The following is a 16,401-nucleotide window of genomic DNA, read 5'->3' as shown; positions in this document are numbered from 1 at the left end:
GTTAGGTTGGGGTTGTGGGGGGCTAGCACAGGGATCTGCAACCTTTTGAGAGATGCTAGGTTCATTTTATAATTTTGCTTTTGTTTGTGCCATAAAATAGAATAAATTCCTATTTATTATTTAACCGTGATATTTCGTTTGGTGATATTTATATCAATTTAAAATGTCGACAAGACAATACACAAGTGATATATATATATCACATATGAATTCACACCCCTAATGACCATAATTACAAATACCACTCAGTTGATTGGTGCAGGACTTTAACAGATAAATGAGTGTAAATGCAAGCTGTAAACATCTTTTTTTCCCGTTCGCCTTTCTGGAAACGCTTTCCTGAAGCCGAGTAGCTTCTCCGACGCAGGCTTTGCGCTGTGTTCCGTCTGGGCGAATTCTCCTTTGTGTCTCTCTTGTGTTTTCAGCTGAGAGACTTCATCTCCTGCAGGAAGTCTCCTGCTGTGCAGTGCATGTGTGAGCAGCGACTGCACAAAGAAGTCCAGACCAATTGTCCTGAAAATCTCCAGCCTTCTTGTGTGAAAGCTGCTCCCGATAAGGGGCTGCACATGTTCCCCCGTGTCATGTCCGAGATGTGTGGGGGCTTTCTGTTGTTCTGGTTCTCAGATAGGAACAAAAATTCATGTGGAATTTGAAAAAGCCGTGATTCTTTTACTAAGATAATAAATATGTTTATTATCACTTCACTGTAAAAAATTCTAAAATCAAAAAGTTATGTTTTCTTCTCCCTTTTTTCTGATCGTAATGCTTTCTGTCATTAACAACCAGGCTTTGCTGTGGTTGTAATGTGATTTTATTCTTTTTAGATGTTATTTATCCTTTTTGTCTTTCCCAAACCCCCTTATTTTGCATGTTTAAAACACACATTTAGCTGTTTTCTTGCAAATAAAAACGCTAGAGTGCACGCTCATAAGCATTTCCTCTCCATCAGTAGCAAGCCCGGTCTTGTATCCCCACAGCAATCTCCCCACTCCTCTCTAATAGCATATCAGGTTCCCCCACTCCCCCAGCCGGCGGCACCTCCATTTCCCCAGTGCTGTAATTACTTTAGGGAGCTTTTGCGTGGGCGGAAAGCTGTGTATGTGTGTGCGTTTGTGTGTGTGCGCCCAAGAAACCATGTAGTGAGAAAAATGTGTGTGTGTGCAAGCGAGCAGGAGAAAGAGATCAGCGTTGTGTTTGTTTTCCAGTGACAGAGTCCGACCCCTGCAGACAGAGTGGGTGATTAACAGAGTTGAAGCCCAGAAGGTGGCCCTCTCATTAACAGTGAACACACACTCACACACAACAAAGACTCCTTTTTTTTCCATTGTGTTTTCCTCTCCCGGTTCCTTCCGCGTCTTTGTGTTTGAGCATGGAAGTGCTTTTTTTTTCTGTTTTACACTGAAAATCTGTTGCTAAATGTGCTAGTCATTAAGATGTCAGACGTGTCACTTTGAATATTGAGGAACCTCGTTCTGAATAAAAGCCTTTTTGTCTATTCGTTCCTCGTAGTTCTAATTTAGACTTTTATTTCTACGGCGGTGTGCAGGAAGCGTGGCGATCTGCGCTGGTTGTAACCCCATGGCCCTACTTAAGATCATCTAAATCTTATCTATCCAGTAACATCAAACAGGACTTTGTCACTTGTAGTTATTGTGATGGATGCTTGAAGCCTGATTGTTTCCAGAATCTCGTTTTTATTTGCCAATTTCATTGATGTGGTTTTCTCCATCTCTTTGTCTCTCTACAGTACTACGAGATGTCCTACGGGCTCAACATTGAGATGCACAAACAGGTATGTCAGCTTCATCTCAAACTAATGTTCTTGGATTAGACTGATTGTAACATGTCTTAAAGTATTAGTCACAACTGCTTTTACGAGTACATACAGGTGAAGAGATCATAGACCGCTCAGTGAGCCTGTAGAGTGGAAATTATTTTCTATGGTTACGCTGCGATCGGCGGGTCGAACGCTTATAAAACATGCTAAGTTTAGTAAGGGGGGAATATGAGAGACGTAGGCGTGTCGTACAAATTTTTCCTTTTTAAGACTCCCTACAATCAAGCTGATTGATCCCCCCACGACTCCAAGGCAAATTTGTAATCTACTACTGCCGCTCTGCAGAAACTATGTCCTAGAAAACAACATGTATTTTTGATTTAGGTTATAAATTGAGTAATCGTAATTAAAAGATTGAATTAAAATTGAACACTATGAAAGCCAAAATACTTGCAGTCAGTCGCTTTAAGTGAAGTCGGGGGCGGTCGGATAACGAGATGTGGAAGGTCAGCCATGTTTGTGTGCTCTTCAAAAATGTCAGAGTGAGAAACGTTTGGTTCCGCTTGTTACTTTTACTTTAAATCATATACATTTTCTGATTATTGATTATTTAAAATTCATAATATGATTCAGAATTGATTATAACTGATGCATCTGAACACAGATTTTTTCCTCACCACTACTATTAAAGATATTAGCTAAAAACAAAAGCTTACAGAATATGTATCAGTTTATTCAAACTTCTGTAAAAATGAGCTCAGACTATTAGCTAAAAGAATGTATGGAGAGAAAATAGACTCACTCCGATTTGTGCGTGCGTATCCTTGATTTGTCACTCATATAATACGTTTTGCGCATAAGTACAAAAAAATTACTATATTTAAAAAAAATATCCCTGTGACTGGTGACCAGCCATCGGGACAGAGCCTCGTGTCGGAGGAGCTGTCAGGGAAGCCGCTGCAGATCGAAAGCGCTAGCTGGAAAATATATTTATTTTTAAATGGATAAGTGTTTTAAAAACGTTTATTTAGACTTTTTTATATTAATTATCAGGCATATCTGTTTAAGAAAGTGGGAAAATGTCTAATTTCACCGGATATTATTGACAATCCAAGTTAAAAACGGCTGATAAGAAAACTCTGATGAACAAGCATTCTAGTAGTACTTGAACGCATCACTCACGGATGAATCAGTGAGACGTGAAATAAGTCTCAAAGATCCGTGCGTAACTGAGGTGTTGTGCGTGCGTAAGAGGTGATGCAAGCTGTTGTAATTTAACTTTTGCAAATATAAATTGTATTTTACACTTTTTTAAATGTAGTAATTTTTTTTTACTTATGCACAAAACATTATATGAGTTACAAATCAAGAATTACTCACGCACAAATCGGAGTGAGTCCATTTTCTCTCCATAAGAACTAAACTCCAAATTTAAGTTGCTAAAACGAGCATCTCTTAAAAATGCTGCTGCACTTGCTCTTCTATGTTGGGTTGAGATGTTAACTCATCTGAGTGAACCTTAAAATGTAGCCAAAAGCATTCTAGCAGAAGGTGGATCACCGGGAGAACTTAAATCTTGATTTTCTGTGCAAGATTAAAGATTTCTACTCAAATTCTCCTCCTAGTACTTAGTCCCTGCGAGGCAAATGAGATTCTGTGTTTAATAGTTTGAATGTATTGAGGATGTTAGTATAGCCGGTGTACTACTGTAAGGTTTGTAAGAAAAAGCTCTTCTCTTACTCATGAAGGTCTTACAGCTCATTTTGATAATCCGTAATGTATAAAACCTAGTTCAGTACAGAGGAATAACCTGTTAGGGAGCCAGACTTTTAGAATCATTAACTCAATCTTAGCCTCAGTCTGTATTGGCTTTGGGATACAAAAACTACATGAATATGTGCTCAAAACCAATTTTGTAAAACCAATTTAGTCCTTTTTATTTAGTTTTGCATTTGTTAATCTCTTTAGAAAGTTAGCTTATCATTTGAGGACTTGTGAAGGGTTACCTGGAGAAAAGACAAAAGACGAGAGGAGGCTGCTGGCCATACATCAGCTAGCCCGACTGAAGCGGGAAGTCATTTCTGTTCGGCCCGTAGGTGTGAGAGAGCGATGGGCCTCCGAAGGGCTCGCCCTCATCGCTGACCTCGTCTGCAGCAAACGCACACGCCGGCCGCATGATTGACGGCGCCCTCTGACAGGCGCATTGGATGAGGCGAGCGCATGTTGACTAATGGTTGCACTTGCACACAGAAGTAGCAGCCTCCATGATTTAAAGACCTTCACATTAATGCACCCACACAAGCTGGGATACAAATGTGGGATCTGAGCAAGTACATTATTTCACATTTTTAATATTTTCTGTCCACAAGTCTTTTGCTTTGTTTTGGCGCTCTGCAATAAAAAAACCCCAAAGTTGGAGTGTGGGCTGTCAGGACGAGCTGTGGTGTGTGCGCACAAGTGCCCCTCTTCATCAGTGATGATGCTTGAAGCGGTGTGTGCGCTGCTGGCACATGTCCACAGGCCGCTGGGAGCTTTGTGCAGCTCCGCTCTAGTCTGCGTGCGCGCTCCTTCTCCGTGCACACTGTGAGTGGGTGCGGCAAATGGCTAGTTCCATTAGAGAGTTGAAATTGAAGGGGATGTGTGGAAACGAGTGTCGAGGAGCATTCGTGTCTAAGCTTATTGTGCAGAGCCAGACTCTTCCTCCTCTTTCCACCTCCATCTCTATTTCACTCTCTTTCTTTCTCTCACACTCTCACACATCCAGTTGCTCCCTCTTGATCGCGCTTGTCGTACTCGATTCAGAAGAGCTCCCTGCACTCCTGTCTTTCCGCTCGCTGTTTTCTCTCTGCAACTTTTCATTTTGCCCGTAAGAAGAGATGTGAGGTCGAGTCAGGGACGGTTAAATGAAGCGGCGTTGAGTCAGAGCGCTTCGTTTTTCTGATGGTTTGTCTTCAGGGTTTCATCATGAAGGTTGTTTTAATGTGAGCAGGAAACTGAGCTAACTATGACTATTATATGTAGAACAGCCTCTCAGAAGATCAGAGAGTTATGTATATGCACAATATGAGGACAAGCTTTTGATGTGCGATATAAGGGATCACTATTGTGATAATGATATAACTATGATACATAAACACAGTAAAACAACTAATGCATCCTTTCCATTTCACTAGAACAGTTTTATTTAAATAAAGCGTCAACATAACTTAAATGATACTTTCCTCATCTACTTACAGTCCGGTATTTTAACCGTTTCAATTGTAAAATGGACCCTTTCACCCACACATGACAAAGATCATTTTATTTTATTGTTGCACGATGTTATCTTGCACTTATTTCTAACTTGTATAATTTTGACCAAATTTATTTTTATGGAGAATAAAATATTGAAAGTTATTTAAGGTTTAAGTTGATTTATTCTGGAATGACATTTCTGCCTGTTTTTACTCATATTTATGTTAAAAATTTAGATTTTAAAGTATTAACAATTTAGTTTTAGTGTGTTCAATCATGTTCGGCTCCAACCTAAGGTGTGTTTTTGATTTTAAGCTAATGTTTCCAACGTTTGTATCATTTTGCGATGTTTAACAGGCGTAAATTGCAATGACCATGCATATTTATTCATTTTCTTGGATATTTTTGTACACATGATGGCCAAAATCTATATCCGGCGTTTAACTTTTTTATCAGTTTATTGAAAATAAAACATTCAGTTAAAACAAAGCAAAATTCCACTTTTTATTTTCCCTGTAATCCCTAAGCACAAACAAACTAAATAAAATCTTTTTTAAGGCTCAAAGTTCACTTCAGTTCATTAAAATATACACTGAAAAGCTGTTGATGGAATCAACCAAAGAAGACTTTAGTTGCACCCCTACTTTTTATTGTAGGCCATCAAACTTTAGAGTTTTGAATGACTGATGTGAAAGGCAGGTGTTATTTTGACATCTTCTTTCCAATCCACCAGTTCTGAGTTTTTATTTTGTCTGCGTCTGTGGAGAATCCGTCAATGGGAGATCGGCTCCCATTGATATGGAAGAATAATCAAAGAGTCGGATATACTAAGTTTGTCACAACACAGGTGACATGTTGAAGTCTGAGCGATGGAACGTTTTTGTTAGAAAACAATTGCATGTCATTATGTTTCATGTGTTTTTTGACATACTATAGAACTCTTGGAAAACACTTTTTTACTGTAGAAAAGACGAATAAAGCTGACTGGTTGGAAAAAGTGGAAAGAATTTAGAAATAAATGCTTGGTTCCTGCAGCCCTAACGGGTGGATACGGGCTGTTGGCAGGTGAAAGATGGGCAAACCGTAAGGAGCTCGAAGGGCGACTCGCATGAAATATGAAGGTCGTAGACCGCAAATTCTAGTACGAATATTTGCGACATGCAAGGTCGCTGATTTGTGATCTTTATAAATATAGTAGAGTCAGAGTGTAGTAAAATATTATCATGAGACGATGTATTTTTTTGCTCTGAAATGTAGATTAATGTTGGATTTTAAGTTTATGAACTAAAACAAAAGTGAAAGAGCAGCGATACTGTCACAGGAAGTAAACACATCTTCGTGTCGGTGAAGCTTCCGGTTTTCAAAGTAAAACTAGCAAGAGCTTTTTTCTGTTCAAAAACTGAGACTGCAGTTCCGCTCACTTCTGGAAACATTAATTAGCTTTAACATCGGAGCTTTACCTCAAATATTTACATTCTTTTGAGTCTGTTGACGTAATTAACGAAACTTCAGTGGATTCTGACGTGGAGAAACGCAGCCTCACCCTGATGTGATCAACGGGAATCAGATGATTCTGCCGTGTAAAAAACAACTTTTTTTCATCTGAACAACTTTGAGAATGGAAAATGATACAAAATAGCAGTGGTTTTATCTTTTTTATTGTGTTTATATTACTGCTGAACTTAACCAGAAGGTTGACAAAAAAGTTAAAAATGATGAACACCATTTCTTTTTATCTAAATCTTTGTGTTTTATCAGTTTTGTTGATTCTGATCTCCTGTTCTAAATAAAGGCATAAATGATGGTGATTTAATACAAATGTATATATCCAGTAAAAAGACATGCATACACGTAGGAATAGACATATTTAAAAGTAAGAATAGTTGTTCGATTCGTGAATCGTTGAGTTTGATTCGTGAATGGATTCGGATCTCCACCTGAGCAACGACCCACAGCCCTTTTCATGACGTCCTTTAAGGCGGCATACAAGCCTCAAAGGAGCTGCAAAACACACTTTTAGATACTGCTGCTCCCCTCTATGACCCCCCACTGCCCAGACAACCCCAAAGACCTGAAGCACCTGTACAGGTCAACCCCCGTGTGCTTGTATGAATGCATGTAACTAAGACTTAAACGTTTGTATCATTTGTGTCCAAGGAAGTGGAGATGTGAAAGTCCACGTTCAGCTTTTATGGGTTTAATCCTTATACACTAGTAACTCTGGAAGGATGTGAGTGTACTAGTTAGTACTTTGGCTAATTTCTAAATACATTTTGAGTTATATTTACTTTTTTTATGACATAAAATGTAGCAACAATGAAGATAATATTAAGACTTGGAGAAGCCAGACTGCAGCTTTCCCTTATATACTCTGAAGCGACCTTTACACACACACAAAGTGTTTTTCAGAGACTAATTAATCCATTTGAGCTCACAGAAAGTAACATGTGAGGGAGGGGTGTATAAGTGGGCCATTGGGTTAGAAAAAACAGAGTAAAGGCCAGTGAAGAAGAGTAGAACCCACAGATGGCGTGGAGTGATAGCCGACATTTTAAAGAGACGCTGTAGAGACGTTGGGGAGTTTGTGTGTCATGATGAGCGGTAGGAGTGAAGCGTTAATGCAGAGCCGTGCTCCGCATGCCTAATGCGAGTTAGGAGCCCCCCCCCATCCCCGCTCCCCTCATCCTGCCATGAATTAGGCTGTAACACCATTACTGCTGCTTTGCATATCTCAGAACCGGATTGGATGATTAAAAACGTGAGGGTAGACTTGTATGAAGGAGGGATAAAAAATGGAAGCGGAAGTCTGTGACATCCTCTGTGTATTCTGCTTTTAGCTGAGCGTGTTTGTCAGTTACAGTTTTGAAAGGATTCATAACATTTCGTTTTCTAGAGCTTCAGCTGATCAGGAAAACAACAGGATCTTTAGACGTATCAGAACTTCTGAGGCGCCATGTTGGACACATTTGTGAAAGTTTTGTTCGATGTTATCTATGTGAATGAAGGTGTTAGCGCTACAGACGGTTTACATTCATGCACAATCACTAAAATGGGTTTGCAGCATTGGATTTTCCAGACCCACAGATTCCTGGACTCCTAGATCTTTGAGGACTTGTGATGAAGACGTGTTGATGTTTTTTGGATTTGTCAGTTTCATGTGGTTTAGCTGTTAGTTTGTGATTTAGTTAATGATGATTGGACAGTTGTGATAAAATCCTAATTTACTACAGTTTCCTCCACTGTCAGTAACGTTTATTGATGTTTGTGTTGTGCTTAATTCTGACAAAATCTGAGTTTCCTTTCCAGCCTTTTTCTTCTCTCTTTGCTTCTGGTTTTCATCCTTACATAAACATTCTGTGGATTTTTTTAAAAAATGATTTTCAAATCACCTCAAGTGATTTTTCTGTGACGGAAACGCCAAATAGTCTTTTTTGTGGTAACTCTGACTCAGACAATCCAACTCCAATGATGTGAAACAGGCGTCTTCATTCAGAAATCCAACAGAATCCATATATGATTTTAAAAAAAAACATATTTGAAATAATTTGTTCACAGTTTGCTGTATTTATTGTAACGTTCTTAGCACACTGAGGTTGAACTCCAACCATTATAAGTAAAGAATGGAAAATCATGTTTGCAAAAAAGAAGTTAACCCTTAAATGCTGGAGCTGTCTACAGCAACAAGAAATGACTCACATGTCTTATATTACCACAGTGTTTTGACCGTTCGTCCAATTAATGTAATTCCTATGGATTTGGAAAGCTGAGAAAAGCAGCTTTGCACTGATGTTCAACTTTTTCACTAGTAAAGCTTTTCAAGTCTCAGTCTGTTCGATTACATTCACTCGGCAAATAGTTGAGAAATTACCATATGCTAAAGCATTAAAGCATTTGTACCAGTTTGTTTTTAATTTGATTGGATTTATTGTGAAGGATTGAACGTAGAAAAGCTCATTGTAGACTCTGTCTAAAAACATGGTGCCCAATATAGTGCGTTCACCATTTTGTAGCGTTAACCGAATCTACAATTCCAACATCAAGTGTCCTGGAAATTTTGTAGAAGTCTTTGTGAAAAAACCAGTGTGCGTTGCTGCTCACCACATTAGTAAATATAGACCACAATGCATTGCGTTTGAATATTTTTTGTGTAAAAAATGTTTTGTAATTTATTAACAAACAATCGTCGTAAAATGTTCGTATTGACTATATTTTCTTTTCATTAAATCTGTGATATATCCATCATATCCACTTTTTACCTGGTATAATATACCTAATAAAAAGTATTTGTCATAAAAAATAGATCAAAATATGACAACACTGGATAAATTAGAGTAATTTTCTTTTATTTTTACTGTGGTTTATGTAACAAAATGGAAAATAAAAAGATCCTAAAAACATGGTTAAAATTAATAAAAAAATGAATTTGAGAACAAAAAATTCCTAAAAGAAACCAATGAATCTGGAGATTGGGCCTTTGGTCCACCTATTCCTGGACATGTGAGACTTCACGCAGGAACCTATGGCCCCCAGAAAAATCCAACATATTGAAAGTCATCTAAATACACGTGCTGGGGTGAAATTCACCCAGTGATGCTCTAGGGTTAAAGAAGATATTTTATCACATGTAACATGTGTTATCAAAGACAGTTCTGTGGATGTTTGATGGAGTGAAACGTTCTCCTCTCCTGATGACAGAAGCAGCTCCTCATTCTCCTCTTCCGTCCGTCGATCCGTTTATTTCCATCCTGATCTTTCCCTCGTTCATTTGCTCCACGATCTCGTTCTAAGAGCTCACATGAACTGCTATGAAATGCAAATTCTCCTCTTGAAATGAACTCCACAGCTTTTATCTCCTTAATTTGGAACGAAGCAACAAAGAAGGCGGCCTCACCTGCCCTTGAAGGTGCTTAAGCGAGACGAGCAAATCAGATGAATGAACGTGATGCTTAACCGCTTAATGCAATACTTACGATGGACCTCTTGATATGAAGTTTGGGGAGTTGTCTCTTAAACCTGCATTGCATATTCAGAAGTAAGACTCTATTCTCCATACTCTGCTATCATCTAATGTCTGATAGATGATTTTTCAGCATCACTGTGATTCCAGCTGCTGTCTGGTTGAGGCTGAGTTTCATCACATTTCTTTGAACTCTGTTTATGTTCAGATCTAGTTTGGATAAATGTTCATAAATACAGACGGAGGGAAGTTTCTGTTTAAAAAGCTTTCAGCAGATGCAGAACGTTCTGGAACTGTCAGGAGATGTTCTCCTGTGAACTTTGGGATGAGGAGAACAAGAGTTTCTGTACTGGAATATTCTAGTTAAATGCAGAATAATTCTGAACTAAAATCATTTGAGATGAATTTATGTGGGATTAGATTTAACATGGAAACTCTGTGAACGGATGGATGGTGGAGAATGGATGGATAGATCAATGGATAGAACAGAAAGGGGGAAGAACAGGTGAATAAAGGATGGAGGGAAGGATAGATTGAGGAATGGTCAGATGATGGTTGGATAAATGAATGTGATAAAGGGAAGGAGGGAAGGACAAAAGGATGAAAAGATGGATGGAATCAAGGAAGGATGGATGGGTGGAGTAAAAGAAGGAGGAAATGATGAATGGATGGAAAGATGGAGGGAATCAAAGGAGTAAGGATGGAAGGATGAAATAAAAGGAGGGAAGAACAGATGGATAGATTTAAGGAAGGAGGAAATGATGGATGGATGATGGATGGAATAAAGGAAGTTGGAAATCAAGGAAGGAAGGATGGGTGGATGAAATGAGAGGAGGGAAGGACAGATTGTTTGATTAAAGGAAGGAGGAAATGATGGATGGATGGATGGATGGATGGATGGATGGATGGATGGATGGATGGATGGATGGACCGATGGACCAAAAGGAGGGAAGAAGACATGGATGGAATCAAGGAAGGAGGGAAGGATGGGTGGGTGGATTGGATGAAATAAAAGGAGGGAAGATCAGATAGATGTAATAAACGAGGGAGGGAAAGACAGATAAATGTATGGATGAAATAAAGGAAGAAGGGAATGATTGATGGAATAAGGGGGGAATGGGTGGATGGATTAAATAAAAGGAGGGAAGAGCAGAAAAATGGAATCAAGGATGGATGGAATAAAAGGAGGAGGACAAATGGATGGATGTTGAATGATGGAGGACTAGAAAAATGATGGATGGGTAAAATAAAGGAAAGAATGAAGGGGAAGTCCTTTCTAAATAATACCAAAGAAGAAGAAATAAAGTATTTGTTTACTGTCAGGAAAACGTTTGACCTGTAACTCCGCCCACAGGCCGAGATCGTCAAGAGACTGAACGGGATCTGCGCACAAGTCCTGCCCTACCTGTCCCAGGAGGTGAGCGTCGTGCTCTTTGACACGCCCACGCCGACACACACTCGTCTTTGACCCCTGACCTCGGCGAACGAGCGCACCCCCACCCCCGCCTAATTACGTCTGCACCCCCTCAGCATCTCTCCTCCGGCCCTTCATCATCACTCCATCTCACTTCAGCTTTCACGCCCCTCCCCCACCTCACTGCTTCTCTGCTATATTTGATTGACCCCCCCCTCGCCGTTTCTGACCCCCCCTTCATTCTTCATCCGCCACTCTTCCTTTCTTTCTGTGTTTGTGTGTCAGTGTAATAAATGGCTTTGTGATTCAGATAAGCCCCGCTCTTATCTGCCCCCCGGGGGGGGTTGACCTCCACCCATTACACCGCACCAGCCCGCCATCCATTCCCGCCGTCGCACAAGGCTTTGTGTTTTTCTGTTTGTGTTTGTGACTGGATGAATAGCTAAAAGGCCGGAGGGGGAGGAGCAGCACCGGGGGGGGTTGTAGGAGTCTGTCAGGGACTGTTTGTATTGATCTAACCTATCGACCTCCTTCTACCCCCCTCCCAAACTTTCCTCCCCCTGTTTCTGTCCCGCTGTTATTGTCTCGTCTCTCCGGCCGATCCCCCGACGCCGCCCCCCTCCCTCAGCACCAGCAGCAGGTCCTGGCCGCCATCGAGAGGGCCAAGCAGGTCACCCCCCCAGAGATGAACTCCATCATAAGGGTACGGCGGTCCAGCACCTGGTTGTAATGATGATCGGTAGAACGGTTCAGAAATCGATGGGCCTGATCGATCCGGTTGGTTACTTTAATGACCTTCTATTGATGAAGGAGAAGGTCATTAAAAAACCATTAGTCAGAAGGATCAATAAAGCCGACAAAACGCTTTAAAGCTGTTTAAATATACTATTTCATTTGAAATGTTCAATTTTAGTCCAAATCTTCCTGTTTTCTGGGATCTTCCTCTAAGGCAGGAGTCCTCAAACGTTTTCTTGTGACTCTTTTCTTCTCTGATGGGGGGGCCGGGTCGCTTTGTAGGTTAACACAAAAAGTGTAACAATCACAGCCTAAACGTAAACATTTACGGTTTTCCAGAAACCCAAATGTAACCAAACTTTAAATAATTCATTTCTTTATAGAAAAAGATAATGCAAAAACATTTTAAACGCTAGATATAAATGATTACCTGCAATAATGTTGGTGTAAATACTGTCAGCTGAATTTGGCCTCTGAAGAAGCTGAAATTGATGACTAAAAACACTAAAGCTGATGACTGAAAACACTGAAGTTGACAGCAAGCTAAAATATTAGCAAAATGCCAAATTAGCCAAAAAAAAAAAGAAAAAAAAATCTAAATTAGCCAAAACAGCATGTTTTTGAAATATTAGCCTAAAACAGCTGTTAAAATGTCTAATTTAACCAAAACTGCTAGCATAAGGCTAAAAAATTAGCTAAACTCCAAATTAGCCTAAAAGACTGAAAAAGTGTCCTGCATAATTTTACAACTTTATTTTTTAAAACTTTATTTTTCATAATACTATGACTTTATTCTTGTAAAATTGACTTTTTCTTCAAAATTTTGAAATGTTAGTTTCATAATTTTTTTAAATATATTTTTTACACTACGGCTTTATACTTTTTTCCTTTCATTTTCATTAGTTTATTTTCATATTTTAAAAAAACAAAACTTTTTATTCTTGTAAAAAATGACTTTTTTCCCTCAAAATTTTACAACTTTTCCCCTGTAATTTTTTAAACTTTTTTTTACCAAACATTTTTTCATAATATTATGACTATATTCTTGCAAAATTGTGGATTTTTTTTCCTCATAATTTACAACTTTATCCTCATATTTTTTTGTACCTTTTTTCTCCTCATATTACACTTAATTTGACCTCTTTGTCTCAATTTTAGTTCTTTCTTTTTATATTTTTAAACATTTTTTCATAATATTAGGACTTTATTCTCATAAAATTTTGATGTTTCTCCTTATAATTTTACAACTTGTCTCTTGTAGTTTTTTTACCTTCTCATAATAATTTCGACTTTATTCAACTTTTTTCTCTTAATTTTCTGAATTTATTTTTGTAATTTTTAGCTATTTTTTCTTCCGTATTATCACTTTATTTGTATAAAATTACAACTTTTTTTCTCATAATTTTACAAATTTTCTCGTGTTAATTTTAAATATTTATTTCCTGTAATTTTATGACTTTCTTCTCGTAAATTTATTTAGTTATCACTGTGGCCTCAATACTCTGTCGTAGAATTCAGACAAAATTAAATTACTTTTTGCATGTTTTTCCTTTTAAAGCTGTGGGTAAATCCATGTTTCAGGTCTGTTTTTTAAGCGCCATTCTGCTAAAGATCAGCGGTCCAGCTGCTCGTTGGTTTTGATGCAGAAGCTTTCAGCTCAGATAAAATGGATGGTAGTTTCAGCTGTGATCTTCTCCTGGTTCGTGCTCCGTTTTCTGTGCTGAATCTGTGCTTTCGTCCGAGCTAAGTCTGCTTGTCTTCATGCAGCAGCAGCTCCAGGCTCACCAGCTGTCCCAGCTCCAGGGCCTGGCCCTGCCCATGACGCCGCTGCCGCTGGGCCTGAGCCAGCCGGCCCTCCCCGCCGTCACCACCTCCTCCGGCCTCTTCTCGCTCTCCTCTCTACTGGCTTCTCAAGCCCAGCTGGCCAAGGAGGAGAAAGCCTCTCGTGACGGCGTGGACAGCCACCGCGAGGAAGATGGAGACAAGTCCGATTAGATGGCGTTCCTCGCTCAGCTCTTCTCTTTTCCAGAGACCTGAATCTCCACACATTCGCCTCCTTGCTCCCCAGTTTTCCTCAGCAAAGATCGGCTTTGATCCTTCAGCTCAGATCCATAATCGTCTCGTTAGCAGAGCTTTGGTCCTCCGGTTTGCCCACATGTACAAGGTTGCCTCAAAGACTCTCCAACTATGAACTCTGCTGTTTGTTTTCTTTCTTTTGTGTTTCCATCTTCCAGTTCCTTTCAGGTTTTGTTTGTTTCTCCTTCTCTTCCTCCTCAAACCTCTTTCTCCAGCTTTGAGCAGATCCTTTCTGATCCTGACTGAACTGCAAACTGTTTCTGTTAAACTTCTTTATCAAACTGGTCTGGAGAGCACAGCCCTCACCCTTTCACAATAAAAGTCTTAAGTCAAAAAAAGTTAAAGCATCCTCCCAACAGTTACCACAGAGACTGAGCAGCTTTCAGAGTTTTCTCATGAGATCTTCGTCCATCCTGAAGGGGGGGAGATCTTCACGTATCTGCCACAGAAATGAGTGAAACCAGAAAAACAAACCAGGCAGCGAATCTAAAGCTGTCATTCAGACTCTGGACTGGGATCCTGAATATTCAGATGCTCAGATTTTACTCTGCAAAATCCACTTTACAAACATCTTACATATTCTTTATAAGACGCTGCATGAAGTTCACTGCTGACCAACAGCTGTAGGTTTTGTTCACTATAAAGCATTGACTGTACATGAGAACTGGACTGAGTGACTCCTCCTTTAAAACAGGATGTACCTGCTGGCTCCAAGAAGCCTAAATCCTATAGACTTCTAAAGAGAAATAAACAGCTGTTACTCAGTCATTCTATGTCAGAAAATCCTTGATTTTATTTTTCTGTAGTTCAAATTATTCAAACTATGAACTGACCAATCAGAAGCCTCAATAAAAGTAGGCTTTCTCACATCAAACGGTCAAAAAGTTAAAAAGATAACTTCTCCGTCCCATCTGAAGCTCATCTTGCACACCAAACTGCTACATAGTTACAGTTTATTCACTTTTAAAAGCTTAAGAGCTGATAGTTCTTAAACATTTTTTAAATTTTGTTTTTTCAAAGTGTTTCCTAAAGTTGCAAAATTTCCGCCTCTGGCTCGAGATCGTCTCTGGCGCCATCTTGCATGTGACCTCAAAAAGTTCAACAGATTTCTTGTAGCTCACTTTCAAGTGGTGGGGGTGTGGCCTTCCAACAAGCTCACTCCCGATTGGCCAAAGATGTTGCCATAGAAACATTGACTCAGACCAATTAATTCTCACTAATGATTTCTAGATCCATAGAAACAGACTGATTCACTTCATGTGGTTGGAAATAAACAATTTTCTATGGATTACATCACTGTCACTCAGTCCAGTTTTCTGATACTGTCAATTGTTTAAGCACAAAAAGCTGCTACATTTATATTTGCTGTTCATGGATTTTTTTTAAATATTTGGCATTTCCTCTTGTATGTTTTTAGGTTAGACATCTGTTTGGAGGAAATAAACAGGAAAGTGTCAGGAAGCGGCGCAGCCTCAAACTCCACACAACGGAATCGGTTTGTTTTTAACCATTCGAGGTTCTAAAGAAAGCTTACATAAATTTATCCTCAAAATTTTGAAAATATTGAGAGATTCCGTAGATTAAAAGCTGCTTTTGTTTGAACTGAACACGTCGATCTCAGCTGGAAACACAAAAACAAACTACTGTATTTTCTGGATTTTAAGTCTCAGGAGCAAAAAACGTCTAATCAACAAGAATATGTGCGAGTATAAGTCACACTTTTGTATTTGTCATGGCAAAAGATAAAAACAAAATTTAAGAAGAAAACACTAAGATTCTCCTCCATGTTTCTTTTGAACCACGCTTCTTCTTCTAGCACTGTCAGAAGAAAATACATCACCCTCTAGTGGTTGTTAGTGGAAACAACCACTAAAACCAGTTGGAAGTGGAAAAATAACAAAAATATGAGCCTTTTTATGCTTAAAAGAATCCCAAATAAGTTGCTCCTGAGTATAAGACACACCCCTGACTGAACTGAAATAACAGCGACTTATTCTCCGGACAATATGGTAATTATTTACCAGCTACCAACATTGGCTTTTGTTCTTTTTGGTGCCAAACACAACTTTTCTTTTATTTCGACTTTTAAAAACACACTTGTACTCCACCTTAAATAAAGGTTTGGTAAATTTCTGCATTTTAATTGAAAACCTGCTATTTTTTTCCCACAATGCAACAGTGTTTTTTTTATTTATTTGCAGAGTAATA

The 16,401-nt window shown here is 39.1% G+C and overlaps 1 protein-coding gene across 2 annotated transcripts in view; it reads left to right on the top strand.

The window, feature by feature from the left end:
- tle5 (TLE family member 5, transcriptional modulator) overlaps positions 1-14,491 on the top strand; it is a 439,890-nt gene extending 425,399 nt beyond the window's left edge. Inside the window, exons 4-7 of one of the 2 annotated variants that reach the window (XM_024278857.2) lie at positions 1,748-1,792; positions 11,323-11,385; positions 12,011-12,085; positions 13,888-14,491. In XM_024278857.2, the coding sequence (XP_024134625.1) occupies positions 1,748-1,792; positions 11,323-11,385; positions 12,011-12,085; positions 13,888-14,112 (408 nt within the window). In that variant the 3' untranslated portion in view covers positions 14,113-14,491. Of the gene's footprint in view, positions 1-1,747; positions 1,793-11,322; positions 11,386-12,010; positions 12,086-13,884 lie in introns of both variants that reach the window. The other variant, XM_024278856.2, reaches the window with a different exon arrangement.
- Positions 14,492-16,401: the final 1,910 nt, after the last annotated feature.

This window comes from Oryzias melastigma, linkage group LG4, assembly GCF_002922805.2.
Source record: "Oryzias melastigma strain HK-1 linkage group LG4, ASM292280v2, whole genome shotgun sequence".
Taxonomy (NCBI): Eukaryota; Metazoa; Chordata; class Actinopteri; order Beloniformes; family Adrianichthyidae; genus Oryzias; species Oryzias melastigma.
This window is presented reverse-complemented; position numbering and strand designations above follow the sequence as displayed.